Source organism: Rhinopithecus bieti, unplaced genomic scaffold (genome assembly GCF_001698545.2).
Source record: "Rhinopithecus bieti isolate Rb0 unplaced genomic scaffold, ASM169854v2 scaffold_20098, whole genome shotgun sequence".
Taxonomy (NCBI): domain Eukaryota; kingdom Metazoa; phylum Chordata; class Mammalia; order Primates; family Cercopithecidae; genus Rhinopithecus; species Rhinopithecus bieti.
Genome location: NW_016810571.1, coordinates 1,938,858 through 1,962,299, shown reverse-complemented (window position 1 = coordinate 1,962,299; position 23,442 = coordinate 1,938,858). Strand labels below are relative to the sequence as shown.

Sequence of the window (23,442 nt, the reverse complement as noted above, 5' to 3'; positions counted from 1 at the left end):
AGTCATATAATTAAAATAATAACATTTAGTAAGTATATCATTAAGGTACTTGTTTCAAAAAATAAAGTTCAAGAAATCATAGTAATTCACTCATTTCATACTGAGTGAATGCTAATAACCCCTTAATACAAATATTTAATAACTGAAGATTACAGTAAGTTGACTTCTTAAACTATACAAGTGATCTAAAATGAAAGTGTATCCTCCATTTCTGCTTTTTTCTTTTAATAAAAAACAGCATTCTAGGCTCTAGGAGAAAAAAATTTATAAATTGATAGACCATACTTCATATCAGTTCCATCAACAGCGTAATCTATTGGTTCCAATAAATAATCTATTTCAGTGTTCTGGTCTCAAAAAACATGTTGCAGCGTTTCAGCACAGATGTTACTCTGGAAAAAAGTTCTGCTTTTTACTGACCTATATTAAGTATAAACTCAGTTGAGTCACCAAAGCCTCTTATGATCCTAATCCAAATAAAATTTCTTTACCCCAGTGTGGTCCATGCAATGAACTCCAAAAACATATTGTAAATAGCTCAGTTGGCAAGAGAAACTCAAGGGAGACATATTATTCCTTCTTTATAATCTCAGTCTTACTTCCCTTCATTAAAAAAAAAAAAGTCTTTAAATGGCATTAGCACCAGAAAACGTTTGGCTCATATCCTGGCCCAAATGCCAAGGCATCAGGCTGCTGCTACCCTCTATCCCACAGATGAAATATGAGTACTATATGGCCCTTCACTTATTCTACAGTTAATTATCCTCTGTATATTACAGCTATAAACAAAAGAAGGCAAAGAAAGAAAGGCTAGTTCTATGAAAGTGATCGCTGACTCCCAGATATTTGTGCCTCGGCTATCATTAGCCATAAATGAATTGTGCGAGATGTTAAGAGTCCAAAAGAAATCAATTGACAGATATCAGGTATTTTCTTAAATAAAAAATCCTGCTGGCTCCAAGACACACGTGACTTCTAGTAATAAACTAAATAGAGAGGTAAAAGGTCAGATAAGAGGGTAGGGGTCACTCAAAGGGTGCTGCTTCTTTAAATGGAACAAGCATAACGAAATGACTTTAATTCAATTCGTTCATCCAGAAACCTGGGGCGTGGAATATATAAAATAATACAAGGGAAATTTACTGCCCTGGGACCTTTCCATACGTGTGTGTAGGTGAGGCTGCTCCCCTTCTCTGTGGTGCATCCATCTTGCTTTGCATGCCTCTCTTGTGTGGTCCAGATTTTGCCCAGTTGGCTTTTCCTGCTGCCAGTGGTAGCGAGCGGCTCCGCTGGCTCTCACTAGGTGAGTTCTCTCCACATTCAGTCAGACCACTCGGTCTGGGGCTGGTGCTCGCTGCCTGCCTAACACCTACTTCGCTTTCTCGAAGTGTGGTCTAGGACCACCTGCATCAGAATCATCTGGTGTCCTCGTCAGACATGCAGATCTCTGGGTCCCGTCCCAGCCCTAGGGGATCTGAATCAGTGGAAACAGTGGCCAGGAATCACTGTTTTAAGAAGCCCACCATGAGAGTACATCACCATGCTGACATTTGGAAGCCAATGAGTTGATGTACACTATACATCACAGTATGTACTATTAGATAATTAACTTATTAATTTCTTGAGATTTCAGATAGTATGTTTTAGATATCAAACCCTGCATCTGGAATGACAATTCAGATTTATAACCATATAAGCTACATAAAAGGAGAAATAATACAACAATAGCCAGTATGAAGGAAAGGAAGATGTGGCCAAGAAAAAAGTTGATCTTAAACAAGTTATCCTATTTTCCTATGTTCCTAATGAAACAAGCATTATGATAATAAAATTATTTTCAAATGAATTATTTAAAGCAGCTCATTTAAGACTCTAAGAAGACACAGCAATCATTATTCTCTGATTTAGCAACCAGCCAACACTGACTTCCTAATTGGCAAATAAAATACTCTCACCGGCCAGGCTTCTCGGGAGACCTCCAGCATTTGACATCCAGTCCAGATCACTTCCCTTTATGAACTGGTTCTAGTCTTTTGGCTTCTGTGACAGGGTCTTTTCCGGTCTTCCTCCCTCTGACCATTTATTTCCTTGTCGGGTCCATTATATACCTTATCCAATCCTTAAAAGGGGATATGCTCCAAAGTTCTGGTGACCATCAGCATGGTCACTCCACACACTGATCCTTGGTAACACCATTTACTACCATGACCTCACTGCCAGCTCCATGCTGAAGACCCCTAGTTCTTCCAGCCTAATGTTCTCTATGAGCTCTTGCCTTTCACAGCCCCCTGCCCCACTGGATATGCCAGTAGCAACTCAAATTCCACTTGTCCAAAATTGAACTTATCATGTTTTCTTTAAATCTTTTCTTTCTTCCATATTTACACTCTTAAGTCTCAACACCACCATTCATCTAGTTTTTCATTCTAAAACCCTGTAATCGTGTCTAGAGCAGGGGCAGCAAATCCAAAGGCCAATGGGGGTAGCCAGGTATTAAATTTATGTTTTAAGAAATATGTGTATAGTTCTTGACATGTACTAGGCACTTGCATGTCATTTGCAAATATTAACTCACTTATTACTCAGAACAACCCTATGAAGGAAGTACTACTGTTATCCCTAGTTTACAGATGGGTAAACTGAGGCCAATGAGATTCTACAACTTGCACAAGGTCAGTCAGCTAGCCAAAGCCAGGATTGAATGCAGGGAATCTTCACTCCAGAAGACGGCTCACTATGCTCTCTCTCAGAGAGTAGGATAGAGTCTAGAATAATAAATGACAAAAGGGCCCACGAAGCTGGAAAATACCTGCTTCACCTCAAGGTATTCAAACTCTCTGCAGCTCCATGCTCCCAGCTCTTATTTTATGTCTCCTTAGCAATCCACTTCATCAAGCTAAGGTCCTACTCATTCAATTCTCTTAATGTTTCTCTCTATATATTTATCTTTCTCTCTCTCTCCCTTGTTCTCTTTCCCCACCACAGCCTCAGTTCAGGCCCAAGTTGTTTCTCAGTTCACCACCACTATTTGTCTGCCATCATTCTTGCCTCTCACTAGTCTGTGCTCTCCGATAGAAGGTCAGCAAACTTTTTCTATAAAGGCCAGATAGTAAACATTTCAGGCTTCCCAGGCCACAAGGTTTCTGTTGCAATTAACTCTGTCACTGCGGCATGATATATGCTCAGAACAAGTGGGCGTGGTTGTGTCCCAATAAAACTTCATCTACAAAAACAGGTGATCCTTGCTCTATAGTACTACCCACAGCAGTTTTCTTAATCAAGCCTATGCCTTCCACTGAAATATAATCCAGATGGTTTCAAAGCATTAGAGAATATGCAAAAATATAAAAGCATCAGAAGAAAACATGAGTGAATGTTTTTGTAACCACAGGGTGATGAAATCCTTCTAAGCATGAAAAAAACAGATACATAAAAGTCAAAAATCTCCATGGGGCAAAATAAAACAAAACAAAACAACAAAATACCACAAAAAAAGAAAAGGACAAAATGAGAAAAAATATTTGTAATGAATATGATGTATAAAATGCTAATTTTCTTTATTTACAAAGAATTCTAGAAAGTCAATAAGGAATGACCAAGGATGTAAGAGCTAAATAACAGAAGAAAAAACACAAAAGATCAAAATAGAAAAAAGATGCTAAACCTTACCAAAATGGAAATAATGAAAACTCACACAAAATCTTTTCCAATGATCAAATTGGCAAAACTGGTGAAGACTGCTTATGCTGGAGTGGACTCTACAGAGAAAGTCTAATTCCCAAATGCTGGCCGGGCGCGGTGGCTCACGCCTGTAATCCCAGCACTTTGGGAGGCCGAGGCAGGCAGATCACAAGGTCAGGAGATCGAGACCATCCTGGCTAACACGGTGAAACCCCGTCTCTGTAAAAAATATAAAAAATTAGCCGGGTGTGGTGGCAGGCGCCTGTGGTCCCAGCTACTTGGGAGGCTGAGGCAGGAGAATCATTTGAACCTGGGAGGCAGAGGTTGCAGTGAGCCGAGATCATGCCACTGGACTCCGGCCTGGGCGACAGAGGGAGACTCCACCTCAAAAAAAAAGAAAGTCTAATTGCCAAATGCTGTTGAGGGGAAGGGTAAATTATACTATGTTTTTAGAAACAAATTTGTTGTTCCACCAAAGATTTAAATGTTCAAAGCTAGCTATTACATTTCTAAATACTGATCCTAAAGGCAGACTCACATGAGTATACAAAGACGTACATAAAAGTTAATAACAGAATTGCTTTTAACAGTAAAAAACCTGAAAATATCACAAACGTTTACCTGCAGAAGACTAGTTAATAATGGCAGATCCATACAATGGAATAGTATGCAGTGAATACTGTGAGTGAAAACTATACGTCATAAGAAAATGGTAAGTTGCAAAACTGTGTGTGCGTGTGTGTGTGTGTATATAAATATATATAAAATGATCCTATTTCTGTAGAAGAAAATTTACAACCATAGCTCTATCTGCATATGTATCTATATAGAGAAGGCGACATTTCACACAGGGGTTTTTATCTAGAATGGTGGGAAAGGATACTTTCTTAGTTTAAAATATATGCTTCTGTATTATTTGAATTCTTTTTTATAATAAGCCTATACTAATTTAATAGAAATTTAAAAATACTTAAAAGGTAAATAAGACAAAACATAAAGTCATCATATCCCTCCAAAGAAGCTTCCAGGACTTTCCATGGCTATGATCTAACTCTTTAGCCTGATACACATGCCAATATAACAACATGGCCACTGCCTAACTCTTCAATCTTAATAAGCACCTCTCCTATATGATACTCAGGTCATACTATGCTACTCATAGTCACCCTGCAGCTTTTTTAATGTGCCAGGATAACTCAGACTTCTTTGCTTTTGCAAAGACTCTTTCCCCTACTTAAAATTCTCCTCCTCATCTTCCCTGCCGAGTAAATATTCATTCACCTCAAGTCCCTCCTCCACAGGCAAAAACAACCTTAGGGGAAATATAATACACATTAAGCAGACAATCAAATGTTTACCTATACTTATTTGGAAATTTGCAGTGTCTCCCATGTGTCGAGTGTGCTGTTGGATGCTTTCTATGCATTAATCATTTGATTTAATTCTTAAATGATCTATTATTATTCCTACTTTACAGATGTGGAAATCATCTCAACAAAGTTAAGGAACTGCCCAAAGTCTCACCAGCTAGTAAATGTGAGAGCCAAGATCTGAACTCAAGTGTGCTTATCAATTCTGAGTTTTGCGAAGGGAGACTGGGACCAAGAGCCGAATTAACAAAGGCCTTGAAAGGATCTGACTGGATATAAGACAGGCAGACCAGTTTCCCATGGAGGTGGAGGAACAAGTATGGTGGGGTGGAAGGACTGGCCTAAATGATAGGGTGGAGGGACAGGGAAAAGGGAAAAAAGGTTGACTCTGAGGAACAGTTTGATCAATTCAGGTTACAGTGTTCCTTTAACACTAAGCAGGGTTGAAACAGAAGATAACATGGAGAAACTATAGACTCATATAAGCTAGGAAAAATCGAAAGCAATATTTTGGGAAAGTTAGTTCAGCAACCCTGGGCTGCATGAACTGCAGGGTAAGCGCGGCAGAGAACAAAAGAAAAGAACAGTGAGGAGCTGCTGCAAAAACCAACAGCCTTCCGTGTTTCTAACCTAAACTGGGATGGCAGCTTCAGAAATGAGGATGGGAAAGCAAACCTTATAGGCCTTACGAAAGATTCTGTTGGTGACAGAAATTAGATTAAAGATGAAGGGGACAGCGGAGAGCAAAAAGTGAAGATGACTGGTTCTAAGGTTTCCCCTCTGAAGGAAGTGAAGAATGCTGTAACTGACAGAAATGGGACGATAAGAGACAAGAGCTAATCTGTCGGGTGGACGTGCTAAGTGATGGCACACACAAAGAAGCTCCTGCTGTTGACAGACCACATCTGATGCCTATGGGCTGAGAGGCCTCTTTTTTGGGGTGGCATCCTTATAAGCATAACTTATCTATAGTCATTCTTAACATGTCAGCAGCATGACACTCAGGCCACTTGTGTAAATGACAAAAGAGAATTTCTTTAGAAACATGCTGATTCCTTGCTTAGTGACCATAAACCAATGAGACATGTTTTCAAGGTTATCACACAGAATTCATCTCACTGTCTTAGAGTTACATTACGTAAGTCTTACTAAGACGTTTTAGCTCCTTCACCAAACCCCCTGTGTCTATTCATCATTTCTTCAAAAACAACTTTCTTTAAGTAAGGCTGGTCGCTAAGGAGAGAAGTTGTCTAGTTGCCTGCTTTTGCCCTGGATTTCAGGCTCAAGTCTCTTTAAAAAAAAAAAAAAAATCACCCTTTCCCTGATCCTTCTCTGCTCTCACAAGCCTCCCTGTCTCATCTTTTCATCTGACTCCAACATTATTTACCACTTTCTGTCCTCAAAGAGGCCTGGCTTACTCTTACTATTCACACATTATATTCAGTCTCTTTATTCTCATTTAAGAGGAATAAACCACATTTCCCCCAAGTTGCAGCATGACCCAGAACATACCTTCTAAACAAAGTTAGCCCAGAATAAGCTAAGTCAAAGTTTGGCTATACGATGGGATAATAATGATGCTCTACCTGACTTACAGGGTGATTGTAACAACCAAATAACTTAATTATGGGAATACAATTTGGCATAGGATGCTAGAATTAGGTTAAAAAACAAAATCTGGTTCAAATCTCCTTTCAGGAAAAATGCACCCTACATCCCCACAGACCTGTGACAACCCCAGAGGCTCTACAAGAAGCAAAACACAGAAGTGAACCGGGAGACTCAGTAGCCACTGTGGATTCATATCAAGTCCAGCAGTGCAATTCTTCCATTCCAGAACTCAAGTCGACAAAATTTATTATCTTATGCATCTTTACAGTAGGTGTAAAAACACTAAAGACAAGGAAATAAGCAGGATAAACATTCAACTTTAATTGCAAAGGAAAGGGTGACTATTTTTAGTACAATACTTACAATGCAAAACTATTTACAATTCTGTGTAAATAGAATTCAGAAAATTTAATTTCAAATCCCAGTTAAATTGAAGAGAGGAAAAATACTAAGACAGGATCTGCAGTTCCAAATTATTCTTTTCGAGTGGTAAATAAAATGAGCTTTTGTTTAACTAAAATAAAGTTTCAAATAAGTATATCAGAAAAACAAAGTACCTGTGAGTTTGATTTTGGATAGTCGAGCCAAAATTCCTGGCAAATCACACACTTGTAGCTTCATCTCTTTCCACCGCTTTTCCTCTTTTGTCTCTTTCAGTACATCTATTGAGTCTTCAATTACTGAGGCTGGCTCTAGTTCTATCAATTCCTTTTCATTTGGCTTTCTGGACAAAGATAGGCTGGGCGGTGAAAGAGGTCTCATCTCATACATTTCTGCTTTGGCTTGACCTGAAGACGTTTTTTCAAGGAAAGGAGATGCTACTGGTTCAGGCTTGGGTTTTACTTGCTGGTTGTGGCTTCTGTTCAGCTGTGTGACATACTAAACAAAAAAGCACAAGTTACTATAAAACCAAGGCCCCAAAAGCTCTCAAATGGTTGTTTAGCAGTCTCTTTAATCAGTTCAGCTTTTACATTATTTGAAGCTTTTCCCACAGCTTTAGTATCTGTTAATTCGGCATGTATTTATAGAGCGCTATATGGAAACCACTATACTAAGAGATATGGAGAATAAAATTTAGGCCTCAGTAACGGTTTTCAATTTCTGTAGCTTAGAAAAGCATAGAAATATACGTTCCTTGAAAGAAAAATACATTTACTTGTTATCCATCTCCTCTAGAATTTGCCCTGGAGGCTTAACATTCCAAATACAATAAAAAAAGTTTTCAATAATTAAGAGCCCAGCCGGGCACAGTGTCTCATGACTATAATCCGAGGATCCTTGAGCCCAGGAGTATGAGACCAGACTGAGCAACACAGGGAATGTCTCTACAAAAAAAAAAAAAAATTAGTGGGTCATGGTGGCATATGCCCACAGTCCCAGCCACTTGGGAGGCTGAGGCAGAAGGATTGTTTGAGTCTAGGAGATTGAGCTGTGATGGCACCATTGTACTCCAGCCTGAACGACACAGTGAGACCTTGTCTCACACAAAAAAAAGAAAGAGCCCAAGTCAACCTGTTGACTTTCCATGTTCTCAGGCAAACAGCATAGGGAGGGGCTCAGTGGTAGGGGCATAATCCAGGGCTGAATTATTTTATAGCAGGGCAGGATGAAGACAGAACATGGGCCGCAGAGTCAGATAGTCTCTACCACTTACTAGCAAAATTAATAAGTACTACTACTATTTGCGAAGTACTTCACAGTTTTATATAATATATATCTCATTTAATCTTCTAAACAGTTGTCAAAGAAGATACATCATTATTAGTATCTCTCTCTCTTTCTCTCTCTTTAACTTACAGATAAGGAAACTAAGCCTCAGAAATAAACTGGCATATCAACAGCCAACAACCAGCTATAGGTAGGCCTCGGAGTGGAGCCACCTATGCTGATAACTATTTAAGTGCCTTTTCCATTACATCACAAAGATGTGAAATTACATACATTAGTCTTAATAAAGAATTACAGACTCATAAATGAAGAGTTCTATTTACATAAAAAAGGGCATTACACATATTTGAATTTCTCCTCTAAATAACCACCAATATCCTTGACCCCCCAACTTAAAAAGCCTGAACATTTCTAGAAATTTAAATTTCTTATCAATATACTGAGTTTTATTAAGATTTTAATTTAATTTTAAGTTTTAAGTTAAAGATGAGAGAAATGTAAAATAGGACTTTAAATTATAAGTTTGCTGTTCTTTCAGGCTGGCACTATGAGTTTTCAGCTACCATTCTGCCATTCTACGACCCTTTTTCTATCTGAGAAAATGCAAATGGCCTCACTGGCAATTAATAGTAAGTTCCATATTGCCCACGAATTCACGGAGTCAACCTGGATTGATGGATGTTATCAATACCTATTTTAAAATGCCGAGAAAATTATAAAAACTGTCGAATTGTTTGAATTTACTCAAAAGTGCAACTGTTAAAAAAGACTTTTAAATGTACTGCTGATTTAAGAAAATGAGAGGGTTGGCCGGGCATGGTGGCTCATGCCTGTAATCCCAGCACTTTGGGAGGCTGAGGCGGATCACAAGGTCAGGAGATTGAGACCATCCTGGCTAACACGGTGAAACCCCGTCTCTACTAAAAATACAAAAAATTAGCCGGGTGTGGTGGCGGGCGCCTGTAGTCCCAGCTATTCGGGAGGCTGAGGCAGGAGAATGGCGTAAACCCGGGAGGCGGAGCTTGCAGTGAGCCAAGACTGCGCCACTGCACTACAGCCTGGGCGACAGAGCGAGACTGTCTCAAAAAAAGAGAAAGAAAATGAGAGGGTCACACTTTTAAAGCAATTATTTCTCTATTACTGATGTAGTCACAGAACTCCAAAGAATTTTAAAAGATGTATCATAACAGTTCAGCTTTTCCCAGTTTTGGCCAGGTTGAAATATGCCAGAAGTTTTCAGTCTTTCTTTAAACTTAATTAGTAAGTTCAGGATCATACTTTTAACCTCAAACACCAGAATTATTCTGGTTTTGGGTAAGAATAATCAAAACAAGAGATTTGGATAAATTTAAGGACACTAAATAAAAGTCGTTTTCAAACAGTATTTCTTAAAACTTTCATTAAATAGGAATTTCTGAAATTCCCTCAACAGAGAAAAACAAAGGCAGAAAGTAACAGAGTTAGAATGGTCTTCTAAACATACCATGCGTTTGAGGAAGCTAAAGTGCTGAAATGTAATCCACTGCTTACTGACATTCCTGAAAAGATGTAAGAACTTGTGAGGGGATTCCTGTATAGTTCTTCTTTCAAGATACCAGACACAGCCTCCTACCCAACCTATAATAGAGAGAGAAGTGGAAGAAAGGTTAAATGATTCATACTTCTTATCAAATGATGACTACACCTCCCCAGAAGCAAAGCCAGCCACTAATGCAGTGCTACACTGTGTGATGGGTCCGAGCTTTGAAATAATCTAATCCAGATTTGTGAATAAATGCAATTTACCAGCCCTACTCATTGTTCAAGTCAGTGTAAGTTTTCAGAAGGGCCAGGGAAAATGTTCATTTCAGGATCACTATGCTTTATTACATTTAATGCTGAAATGATCACGCTACAGATCTTTTTAAGAAAATATAAAATGATCCGTTCAGTCAATTTTTCAAAAGTAGAAAATAAAAGCATAATTTTCTTAATAAATGACAATAAATTGAAATATATAGATTTCAGGTTAATATTTTAACTATGTAGGGTAAGACAACAAAAAGGAAGAAGAAACAGTTCTTAATAAAGTATGACTCTATAAGTCTAGTTAGGAATAAGCTATTTTTGTTGTATCTAAATTTGGCTTTTAGATTCTACTGAAACCTCTCTCAAGTATCAACAAATTCAATGTTTCTCTGCCTTGGTCCTCATCCTATTCAAGCCTCCGACAAGCCATACAACACTAGATTCTCCTGATGGCTTCCATGACACTAAATGTTCCTGGTTCTCTGCATTCTATTTCTCAGTTGCAGATGGTGTCTATTGTTGCTATGTACGCCACCTTAAGGTAGTCACGTTCCCTCTTTCTGAACACTAAATATTGTCCCTGAGCAAATGTAATTATAGGATAATTTCTGATCTTCAAACCATTTCTAGAGTCATTGGGCCTATTTCCATCTCCTCTCTTGGTATCTCTACATGGATGGATTGCAAAATGTCTGTAAGAGCGTTTTATTCTCAATCAATCTCTACTCTGTTCCCTATTGCACATAAAACCATTACTTATTTAAGACTTCAGGAACATCTTAAACTCTCCTGTTATCACCTAACAACCATCAAGTCCAATCTACTCTGAAATATAGGTCAGATCTGTCCACTTCTTTCCATTTTTACTGATCATCTTACATTTATCATCTTATATTTGGACTATGGTAATGACAGCAGCATTCAAGCCAGTCCTCCTGCCTTCAATACTTCCTTTCCTCTCCAATCCACGTTCCCAGAGGCAACAGTTTTCTCCCTGCGGCCCTGAATACATATTACTTACACAACACACCAAAGCAACATTGCCCATGACCCTCCACTAAAAACACCACACATTTCACAATTTGCTCATCTGTTTCTATTGTTTCCTTGTTTGCACGCCATTCTCTGTCAAATTTTCTGTCTTTTTCAACTACTCTATCACTTTATGCCATGTTGTATGACACTTCTTCATGCAAATTGTTCCCATCATCTAATATTTTAGTTCCTTGATGGCAAGAATTCCCCTTTACTCACCACCTTTGTACAACAGCTAGCAGAGCACTTTTATATAATAAGGAAATAATGTTTGATGACTAGATAGCCCAAACAGCACACCTGGACTATGGGTAGGAGAACTATCACAACCCCGAGAAATATATCTCAATTTTCTTAGACTGGAGATAAATCACTTCTTCACTGAAATTACAGTCTCAAACCTGAGTTAATTATGAGATGCTTGTTTTCCATAAACATGAAAATGTGTTTGCCTTGGAACCACCTTGGAAAATAACTCTCATGATTAAGTGGGTGGATTACCTGAGGTCAAGAGTTTGAGACCAGCCTGACCAACATGGTGAAACCCTATCTCTACTAAATACAAAAAATTAGCCAGGCATGGTGGCGCATGCCTGTAATCCCAGCTATTTGGGAGGCCAAAGTGGGCGGATCACCTGAGGTCAGGAGTTTGAGACCATCCTGGCCAACATGGTGAAACCCCGTCTCTACTGAGAATACAAAACTTAGCCAGCAGTGGTGGTGAGTGCCTGTAATACCAGCTACTCAGGAGGCTGAGGGAGGAGAATTGCTTGAACCCGGGAGGTAGAGGTTGCAGCAAGCCAAGATTGTGCCACTGCACTCCAGTCCGGATAACAAGAGTAAAACTCCATCTCAAAAAAAAAGATTAAGTAGGTCAAACTGAGATTTTACAGAATGGTAGTAAGAAAAAAACACAGCTAGGAAACTGACATTTTATTTAGTTGAAACAAGTCACATTTCTATGAATCAGTGCCCAGAAACTGAAAGACATTTTGACCTTGTGTAAACAAATTTAAGTCTGAAGATACACAAAGATTATAATAGATACATTAAAATTCTGGAAGCATAAGACCATATTTATTATTCACCATCAACACTGGCTCCTGATTTTAGGACGTTTAAAATTAGGTAAGGAGACAAGTAACTAAAACTGTTGACATTTTATTTTATTTTTTGATTTTTTGAGATGGAGTCTTACACTGTCACCCAGGCTGGAGTGCAGTGGCATGATCTTGGCTCACTATAATCTCTGACTCCTGGGTTCAAGCTATTCCCCTGCCTCAGCCTCCCAAGTAACTGGGATTACAGGTGCACACCATTGCACTTGGCTAATTTTTTTTTTTTTTTTTTTTAGAAGAGAGGGCATTTCACCATGTTGGCCAGGCTGGTCTTGAACTCCTGACCTCAAGTGGTCCACCCACCTTGGCCTCCCAGAGTTCTGGGATTACAGGCGTGAGCCACTGCGCCCAGTTTTTCGCCCAGTTTTTAAATGGCTATAAAATACTTAGAACTTTTAGAAGCAAAATCAGGCATGATACTACTAGATCACTAACACTGTCCCAGATTACCTTCTCTGCCACCTCGTCCCACCGTGCTGCTTCCCCATCAAGCTCTCTTAGTAGATCTTCCAAGTGGGTCATAGGAAGTTATACAGGCCACTTACTAGCAGAGTTTTTGGCAATTATGTTCACAGCTTCAGGGAGTAAGCTGTCTATTAATTCCTTCCATACCACCACTGCAAAGACCGATGTAGCAACAAACCATGTGGGCCATATGCAGCCCACCATTGGAACTGGGGAATTCATAGTAGTCAAGCAGAATTGACCTACAGCTGACAATATAGAATGGAAAGGCAGAAAAACAGCTAATCTGAAGGATGCATGCTGGAAAAACCTACATACAGAGGAAATGTTTCAAGCACTAGAAAAGGATGAGTTCTCTGAGAATGAGTGCCCAGGATCAGGATCAAAGAACATTCTCAGTCAGGGATAGTAGAAGGCAACAAAGAAGTGATTCAAAAAAGAATCACGGGACTTTAAAAAACAACAACTTTTCATTATAGAAAATCACAGCCATGTGTAAAAGCAGAAGAGTACCATGAGCCCCCATTACTTATCCCCAAGCTTCATCAATTACCAAACCCTAGCCAATCCCGTTTCATCTATTTTACCTCTCCACTTTACAAACCAATTAGGACCTTTGAAATCACCTACTTCAATTATATCATTTTACAGATGAGTAAACTCAATTCCAGAAAAGTCAAATGAATTGCCCTGGGATCACACAGACCAGAAGAGAGCCATAAAATAACATTATGAAAAAGAAGAATGCAATTTCATGGAGTCACAGTGTCAACATCACCAAATGGTGCAGAGAGTTTGTGTGTGGTAGGTGACAACTGAAAAAAGTTTCTGGGATGTGATCAAAAGGCAGTCCCTGGCTTCTCTTATCTGGCCTCTAATATGCACCACCAGCATCGCATTCCTCACACAACCATTAGTTAATCATCTAAGATACTGGGGGCAAGATAATTCCCAACGTCCTCTTTCATATCTCCATGGAGACAAATTGCATCCATCTACAAATAACTACTGAGAGCAAACAATGTACACTAAGTAATGTTCTGGGCACTGGAAACAGAGGTAAATCAGAGATGGACACTGTCCCTGCCATCACAAAGTTTATATTCTAGTTGGGAAAAACAAATAATAAACTAGTATATAAATAAACAAGTATAGACTGTGCTAACCATAATGAAAGAAATAAATGGAATGATGTGAAAAGAGGTAGGGGGCCCTAGTTTATATAGGGTGGTCCCTATAAAGGCCTCTCTGAAAAGGTGACATTTGAGATGAGATATTACCAAGAGTTAAGGAAGAACATTCCAGCTCCAACATACATTTGTCACTAGTTCCTTCGAGTGAAAGGATATTAAAGACCATTCTGGCGGTACAAAGATAAAAGTCTGAGGGGGACTACAGTCCGCTGTCTGCAACTGTCATTATCATCACCGTTGTCATCATGACCCTTTATATTGGAACAAGGCTTCTGAGTGGAAGCAAAGTACTTCCTTGTCATTGCAAGCCAGTGGCTAGAAGCTGAGGATCTGATAAGGAGGACTGTGGAACCCCAAGGTTCTACTCTGCCCTCTCCTCCAGCTTCCGCTATCTGAAAACCGAAAGAAGCACTAAGACACCGCTCTTCCGCAGAAGCCGGATGGAAGAGGCGGCGTGGACCACCAAAGCCACAGTGCAAGACTGGACCCTAGTTCCGTAGCCTCTTCGCTCCAAGCTACTCCAGAGGTCAGTTCCCCCACCACACCGGTGGCCGGCCAACCTCGCCAAGGGCTCCCCAAGGTTGCAGCCAGCCGGAACCACGGCCTCGCACGTGGCAGTAAGAGAAGAATTTCCCCCAAGGTCGTGCCCAAGGCAGGTACAGTACCTGCTAGGAGGCGTGAGGAGAGAGTGTGAGGAGATGCGGCCATAATTCACGAGTCTGGCCGCTCCCCGGGATCCCCGTGTCCTCTCTCCTCACGGGCTGCCGGGCGCCGCCATCTTCCTTCCCCGCCCCCCTGGGGGAGTAGTTCCGGGCCGTCACTTCCGGCCGGCGGGTCCCGGGAGGAGGGCGTGGTGGCCGGAGATGATCGGAATGTACATGCTGGAGTGTGGCGGGCTGACAGGTCTGAGACCTGAAGGACTTCCGGGAACCGCAAAGCAAGGTGTGCCTCCGTTGTCCTGAAGAAAAAGCCGCGCGCGGACGACTGGCCGATCCGCGCTCGCAGCTCCTAGACGTTGACAGGCATCCTCGGGTGACCGGGTGAGGTGGGCAGGGCTGGGCTGCAGAGTCCTTGCGGGCAATTTAAAGTTACGGCGAGCGAGCGCTGTGGCTCACGCCTGCAATCCCAGGGCTTAGGGAGGCCGAGGCGGGAGGATCGCTTGAGCCTGGGACCTCGAGACCAGCCTGGGCAACAAAGCAAGAAACCACTTCTACAAAAAATGTAAAAATTAGCCGAGTGTGGTGGCGCGAGCCTGTGGTCTCAGCTACTCAGGAGGCTGAGGCGGGAGGATCGCTTGAGCCAGGAAGATCGAGGCTGCAGTGATTGCGCCACTGCACTGCAGCCTCGGCGACACAGTGAGACCCTGTCTCTAACAATAAATTTTAAAATAAAAATAAAGTTACAGTTAGGACACTTCCAGGTGACAGGAGCATTATGAGGAAATGGTTCTCGTGGCGATGCTTCTACCTCCACGTCTGATCAGTTACTCTTTACCATAGTCTCTATCAAATGGGAACCCGGATGAACTCCGGGTTACTTGTTTCTGAGCCACACTAAAGGAACTGAATCATCCAGATGTTTCCAGATGAAGAAGGTGCATGTAGAGGTTCAGATTTGGTGCTCTGGAGTGAAATCCGTATTTTAGTTCTGCCCTTGTGACCTCGCTTGAACGAATTACCTAAGTCCTCTGGACCTCAGTTATCTGGCAATACAATGGGGTAATAATAGCACATCTTTTATAAATGGTTGAGATAATTAGATAAATATGTGTCATGGGTAGTCAGGCACCTACTAGGTACAGGCACTAATAGATTATTACCTGTGTTATCATAAGTGTTGTGATTACGGGGCAGATGTCAGCATCCCCCAACCCCCTCTATCTTCTTTTCAGATTGGAGTTCCACAAGTAAAGGTAGATTGAAGAAAAGATTCTACTTTTGAAAAGAAGAGAAAATAGGTAATTGGGTTCTAAAAGGCAATTTCTGTGTTTTCAATAATGAGAGGATAGCGGTTTCGGTTCACCTCAACTAACATTGCTAGGCACAGGGAATGCTGAAGAGATTAAGACACCCCCCTCCCCAATTCTGTAGGAGCTTACACTAGACCAATGAGGGGACAAGATGTTGTCGATTGTCACTACCAGTGTGATAGGGGTAGTATACAAAGTGCTGCAGAAACGCTGATGAGGTAACATTTCTGTGCGGTTGGTTTAAGGAAGGCATCAGAGATTTAAACTTGGTGCTCTGGAATGAACAGTAAGATTTTTACAGCATGCAAGAAAGGGAAATAGCGTTAAGTACTGTATTAAAAGTTTTTGAACTCTTTATAATTTTCCATGTGCTTTTATAAACACTTGTTGTTTAAACCTAGAGCAAAAGTTATCCTCTCTAAGTCTGGCACATTAAGGCCCAAGAGTTTTAAGTAAGCCGCTCAAAGTCACCTAGCTGTCGAGTGCCAGAACAAAGACCTGAGTCCCTGAAACCTGTGAGAGTGTTATATTTTCACCATGCCATAAGGCCTTACTCACCTAAGCATCTTGAAGAGTCATAGCTTCTGTGATTTATAAAACAGTGTTTTCACCTTGGCTGCCTGTCAGAATCAAATGTAGGACTTTAAAAAATTATAGATGTCTAAGCCACCTCTAGACCTATTGAATCTGAAGAGGTGTATGATAGATGTAGAGAGACCTGTAATTTTCTCTTTAAAGCACCACTGGTGATAATGATACACAGAACTGAGAATACTAGATTCCAGCTTTTACTTCACAACACAACCATGTCTAAAAGTTTGATTAACGTAAATGTTATATTTCACTAACTCCCAAGTTCTCTAGGCTTATGATAGACAAGGGGTTTAATAGACATGCACCTTCTTGACCAACAGATTTTTCCTTTGTTTTAAATTTTTTTCCAAAAATGGGGACAAGGTAAGACCAAGTACACAAATGAATGCTTAGGTTTTTATTTATTTGTAGAAATTAGAGTCCGGGTGCGGTGGCTTACGCCTGTAATCCCAGCACTTTGGGAGGCCAAGGTGGGCAGATCACCTGAGATCAAGGGTTCGAGACCATCCTGGCCACCATGGTGAAACCCCGTCTCTACTAAAAATACAAAACTTAGCCGGCTATGGTGGTGGGTCCCTGTAATCCCAGCTGCTCTGGAGGCTGAGGCAGGAGAATTGCTTGAACCTGGGAGGCGGAGGTTGCAGTGAGCTGAGATTGCGCCCCTGCACTCCTGCCTGGGAGACAAAGCAAGACTCCATCTCAAAAAAAAAAAGAAATTAGAGTAAATGGTTTATGGAAGAAATGTCTGAGAGATAATACAGTCTGGCTTTACTGGCCAAGAAATGCACTTATCTATCTACTATTTGTAATATAGTTAGCCTAGGCCATCATACTCTCCAAAAAAGTAATCCTTTGGAGATACTTCTGGAATGAAGAGGGTTCCATGGCCATATACATTGACTTGGCCATGAGTAGCGGCAAGGAAAGCAAGGAAAGCTGAAAATAGAGTTGCAATGATTACCTTAGGCCAGTCACAATTCATCACTGTGGACCTAGCCATATTGCTGTTTCAAATCAAATTAACATTAAACTAAGGAAGAAGTGGGGAATAGATTTTGAATAAGTAACTGAAAGAGTATCACAACTATTAGACCCACAGTTTTCCAAACATTCTGAACACAACCCATTTTATAAAATACCATTAAAACAGGAAATAGGACTTTTAGAAATAGGCCTCAGAAGTCTATATAGCTCCCTACCTTTTCATTTCTAGATTTGTAAACCCAGGTCCAGAGAGGTTAAGTGATTTACTCTGTAACAGAACATTGACTCTAGACATCCAAGTCAGCATTTTTTCTATTTCATTATATTGTCTTTTTTTTTGTCCCTCAGTCTCCCTGTAACATCTTCATTAATGAAATAGTGTAGGACTCCACAATTAGATATAGTATTTATTTGACTTTGCATTTCACATTTCAAGCAAAATATATTTCATAGGCTATGTTCAGTATCACTTGTAGAAAGAGATATAAGTAATCAAAAGCATTATTTTTTAACCAAAATATTAAATAGATGTAAATAATTGAAAGCATTATTTTTAGCTAATAGCATTATATATATTATTGCATAATTACAGAAAGTTGAGTTATATCATTCATTTGTGTGTTAATATGGTCATTACCACTTATGTTTTTTCTTTTCTTTTTTTTTTTTGAGACAGGGTCTCACTCTGTCACCCATGTGGGAGTGCAGTGTTGTGATCATAGCTCACTGCAGTCTCAACCTTCCAGTCTCAATTAACCCTCCTGTTTCAGCCTCCGAAGTAACTGGGACTACAGGCACATACCAGCATGCCTGGCTAAGTTTTAGATTTTTTGCAGAGACAGGGGTCTCACTGTATGGCCCAGGCTGATCTTGAACTTCTGGGCTTAAGCAATTCTTCTGCCTCAGCCTTTCAAAGTGCTGTGATTATAGGCGTGAGCCACTGTGCTCAGCCTGCTTATATATTTTTAAATAGTATTCGTAAAGCTTTGTACCTTGTCTCTTAAAATTAATATTTCAAAAGCCTGAGAACCTAGAAAATGGAAACTAACCTATACTCTCATCCCATTTTGTCCTGTAGGTTGGCTGCTCCTTTGCTTTCAAATAAGATTTCTTCTCAGAAAGTCTACATGTACTGAATAAAATCTGCAGTTTATACAATATCACATGACTTCAAAGTAAATCCTAACTTTTTCAAAGCCTCGCTGAATTTCCCACAATAGATAAAGACCCAGCTTTCCCTAGGAGCTGAAGGGAGAAAAAAATCCCAACCTAGTGTGCAGGGTGTAACCAGTTGACACAGAACTATGTATTTGAAAACAAAATAGATTTCAAAACCTAAGGGGAGGCAAATGATTTGAGTAGATTTTCTCCCAAGCAGACTTACAAATGCCAGGAAGCATGAGGGAAAAAAAACCTTAGCATCATTAGTCATTAGGGAAATGCAAAGCAAACCTACAATGAGATATCATTTCACATCCACTTGGATGCCTGTAATCAGAAAGTCAAATAATAACAAGTGTTGACAAGGATATGGAGAAACTGGAACCCTCAAAGATTGCTGACAGGGATATAAAATTATGTAGTCACTTTAGAAAACAGTTTAGCTGTTCCTTAATAAGTTAAACATGGAACTGTATGATCCAGCAGTTCCTCTCCCAGGCATAGACTCAAGACAAATAGAAACATACATCCACACAAAAATGTATATATGAATATTTATAGCAGTATTCATAATTGCCAAAAAGTGGCTACAACCCAAGTGTCCATCAACTGATTAATGTATAAATGTTGTATATCCATACAGTGGAATGTTTGGCCATAAAATGAAAATGGAGTACCAATACATGCCATGATATGTATGAACCACGAAAACATACCAAGTATAAGAAATGTCACCAAAGACCACATATTGGATGGTTTCATTTATATGAAATGTCCAAAGTAGTTAAATCCATAGAGACAGAAAGTAGGTTAGTGGTTGCCTATGGCTGGGAAGGTGGGTAGAGGTAAAAGAGAAGTGGCTGCTAATGGGTACAAGGTTTATTTAGGATGGGGGAGGATGAAAATGTTCTAAAATTGATTTTAGTGATAGTTGAAAACTCTGAATATGTTAAAAATCGTTGAATTGTACACTTTAAATAGGCACATTGTATAGAATATGGATTATCTACCAATAAACCTGTTTTTGAATTAGTCAGGAAGTGCTACTCAAGGAGATCAAAGGTCCTGGTGTTGGACAGACATCTACCAATAGCTCTTCCCTCCTCATGTAGAGTGGAAGATGTAACTGTCCAGAATAGACGCATTTCCCAGCCTCTCTTGCAGCTTGGTATGACTTTGCAAGTAATTCTCAACAGTGGGATGCAAGCGTAGGTAATGTGTTTAAGTTCCAAGCGTCCTTAATAATGAGATACCAGCCACATACTGAAGACAGCGGAGAAATGAAATAGGCAGAGCTTGGGTCTCTACTGCTTGTGAAACTGCTGTATCAGTCCTGGACTGGTTTCCTGAGGGACAAATAAACTTCTAACTTGTTTAACACGGTATTTGGGTTTTCTGCCCCCTCTGGTACTGCTTAATCCAAACAATATACCATTAATGTGATTAATAGTAAAGTTAGTGAGCTCATGTCCCTAGCTCATAGTCAGGTCAAAAGCGATAGCTGTTGCTATTAAATGACTCACCATATGCTTTAATAAGCAATGATGAGAAAATGTTAATAGTTTTTTAAATATGTGTTTTCAAAAGGAAAATTTAAGGGTCGTAATGTTCAAAAATTTATTGTAATACAGCAATTCGATGAAGTTTATTCATCAAAATGAAGCAATTTGATGAATCTAGAGAAAGCAAAATTTACGCTTTTTAGGAATGAGGGCACCATGAGCTTAGACAATTAGTCCCAGTTTGTCAGACACAAGATCTGTGAGGTGGAAAATGGGAACTTACTTACTTCATAGAAATATTCCTAAAAACCATCCAACTCACCTGTTCTCATTCACCACACTAGCATCTCAAAATTTGTTCACCAGAATCTACTTAGGGTTCTCTAGGATAAGGGTGCTGCTCATCCCCAGAAAGGAATGCTAATATGGATGGGTTAAGAACAAGGATATTAATGAGCATGCTGCTGAGAGTCAGGCTTTTGGAGAGGTGGTGAAAAGGGATGAACATCTGGGTTTTCACTCGACGTCCTCTCTTTTGAGTCAGTCTCTTGATTTTCCTGGCCTTTTGGTTCTTCTCTCTCAAAATAAACCCCCACCCCTACCCATTATCCTTGATGGTTCTTCCCCTGGTCCCATGACGTTGGGAAGGTGATGACAAGACGAGTCTGAATATGTCTCTTGCTTGAAAAGGGTCTTCTGCTTTGAAAGAGACCCAGGGAAAAGGAGGGTGCTCAGGCCCCTCCTTGCCAGACCCACCAGATCTATCCCTGCTCACCAAAGTTAGGGCTTCCACATAAGCGTATGGGGCCAGAACCTTAATGTAGTAATAAACAGTGGCCTCCCTCTGGTCTTATCTTCCAATGGAGGCTTTGTGAAGGTCCTGCAACTACAGTAAGTAACCCCAGTGTGGGGAAGCTTAGGGTATTTTAAGATTTCTTCATTTGTCTGTCTCTTCATGATGTAACACTACTGAATTAGCTAGGGTCCAGTCAGGAGACAGAAATCACACCAATTATTAGAAAGAATTTAACCTAAAGAAAGGTTAATGTGGTATAAAGTTGTTAACTAGGTGTGGGTAACTAAGAAGCGGCTACCACCTCTATGACTGGGGAAACAAAAGGAAGAAGTTGGAATTATTACAGCTTAGAAACTTAGAGGAGTGGAAACTCAGGCCGTTAAGGAGGGGCACTGCACCCCTGGTGCTCTTGTCACTGACCAGGAGCTGATCGAGCTGGTTCTTTATGCGTTGGGAAAGCTGCAAATGGGGCTCAACTGTTGCTGGGGATTCTAGAAGCTTTGGAGTAGTGCTCATAGGAATTGCAGGCAGATGGGAAGCAATAGGAGGACCAAGTCCTTGGCCCAGTCTTGTAGCATTACTAAGGCCTCATTGGCAGAGATTGTGGTTTGCAGGAATGTGGCTTGCACTCTGCCAGCTCTAGGCACAATATGGAAGGGTAGCTTTGGAGCCAGGGCAGATAACTGATGGGAGTTTTCTGAGTAGATGTTCCACTCTAAGTGTACAGATTAGAGTTTCCAGTCAGTCTCCTCTGAGATTGAGTAACTTAAATCAGTTCCTAAGATCTCTTAATAGTTCCTCTGAAGTGACTGATAACATCAGGCTAGGATCCTAGTCCAAGATCACTCCAATCAGTCATTACACCTCAGCTGTAACCTGCCAGCCAACCTTTTCCATCTATACTCCCCAGGGCTTTATTCCACACATGAGTTTTGGGATACCAAAACTGAAAAGTGCAGTACCGGACAAAGAAAAAGGAAAAAGCAGCAGGGAAATGCACTATAACAAATTCTATTAACTGCCATGGTGTTCTCCCTTTTTAATAAACAGACCTTGGTTTTGTTAAGGGAAGCAATATGCCAGGAGATGAATCATCATTGCTTTAAGTTTATCAGAGTACTGTCAGTCACATTTCCAGAGTTTCTTACAGCCAGTGATGGCTGTGTTTCTCAGTTCTGACTAAAGAGATAAGGCGAGACTGGCTGGTAAGGTTTTGGTGGATAATTTTTTTTACCATTGAAAGAGCTGGGCATATGAAGGGAGATGCTCCTTCTGCCTTTTTTCTTTTATACTCAGGATGTAAGACTGTGGATGGAATTGCTGGAACTGAGGCAGCTATCTTGCAATGATGAGGTGACAAGCATGAGGACAAGTAGACACGCCAAGGAAGGCAAAGCAGAAAAAAATAGAGCCTAGTTTCTTGAGGAAATTGTTGAGCTGCTACACCAAGTCAGGAATATCTGTCTGCAGACTGATGGCTATGAGCATATTATGATGCTTAAACTACTGTTTAGTTGGCTGTTCACTGCATCCTGGATGATGCATTCAATGAGTGAGACAAGGAGTGAGCAACCTGACATCAAAGCTTGCTGAGGACAGGTGACATGAAGAGACAACTGGAATCATGTCAGCTATCCAAAAAGGATATCACGTTTAACAAAAAACAGATTTGTTATATCTGTTTCTACTATACAGATTAGTGGCTGTTTGTAATATGACTTAAATCCACAATGGGCTAAACAATGCAAAAATAAAAGAAATTTTATGCAGATTTGTTTCCTACCTTGTTTCTTGCCATTTGCTGTGCGTCCAACTCCTCTGATGAGGTCGGAATGTCTGATTTCCCACACCAAGGAAAGCATTTCTTGCCTTGTTCCCTTCTTGACATCTTAGAGCTTCATGAAGAATACAGTGAAGTATTCCAAGTATAGCAGGAAACTAACCTTACTGGGCACTACTGATTGAGGAAATCATGACCAGTCACAGCATTCTCACAGATACATTTTCTCTTAGCTATGAGGTCCTCTTAAAAATGAGTCTTATGTATTATGGTAGATGACTTGTCAATCAATATGACCTGTCAATCAAATGACCTGTCAATTTGTATAATCAATATTATAAAAATAGAGAATAACATGCTGTAAGGAGAATCACTAAGGGCATATTAATAAGTAGAATCCCAGGTAAGTTATTTATCAGAACAATAATCATTAACAAGCCACTAGGAAGGGAAAGCATGGAGAGCATACTTTTCTAAAATCAGCCACTACTTCTAATCTATGGTCCTTCTTTCTCCCTGCATTTGTACCATTTTTTTTTTTTTTCCTTGAGACTGAGTCTCGCTCTGTCACCCAGGCTTAAGTGCAGTGGTTTGATCTCAGTTCACTGCAAGCTCCACCTCCTGGGTTCACGCCATTCTCCTGCCTCATCCTCTCCTCTCGAGTAGCTGTGACTGCAGGCACCCGCCACCATGCCTGTTTAATTTTTTGTATTTTTAGTAGAGACGG

The 23,442-nt window shown here is 40.3% G+C and overlaps 1 protein-coding gene across 3 annotated transcripts in view; it reads right to left on the bottom strand.

The window, feature by feature from the left end:
* COX10 (cytochrome c oxidase assembly factor heme A:farnesyltransferase COX10) overlaps positions 1–14,839 on the bottom strand; it is a 145,269-nt gene extending 130,430 nt beyond the window's left edge. For 2 of the 3 annotated variants that reach the window (XR_001889263.1, XM_017892391.1), the window contains exons 1-3: positions 14,595–14,740; positions 9,814–9,947; positions 7,220–7,541 (exon numbers count right to left, since the gene is read on the bottom strand). Coding sequence is in view for 2 of the 3 variants with exons in the window: in XM_017892391.1 (XP_017747880.1) it covers positions 7,220–7,541; positions 9,814–9,947; positions 14,595–14,637 (499 nt within the window). In the remaining variant the exon portion in view is untranslated. Of the gene's footprint in view, positions 1–7,219; positions 7,542–9,813; positions 9,948–14,594 lie in introns of all 3 variants that reach the window. The other variant, XM_017892390.1, reaches the window with a different exon arrangement.
* Positions 14,840–23,442: the final 8,603 nt, after the last annotated feature.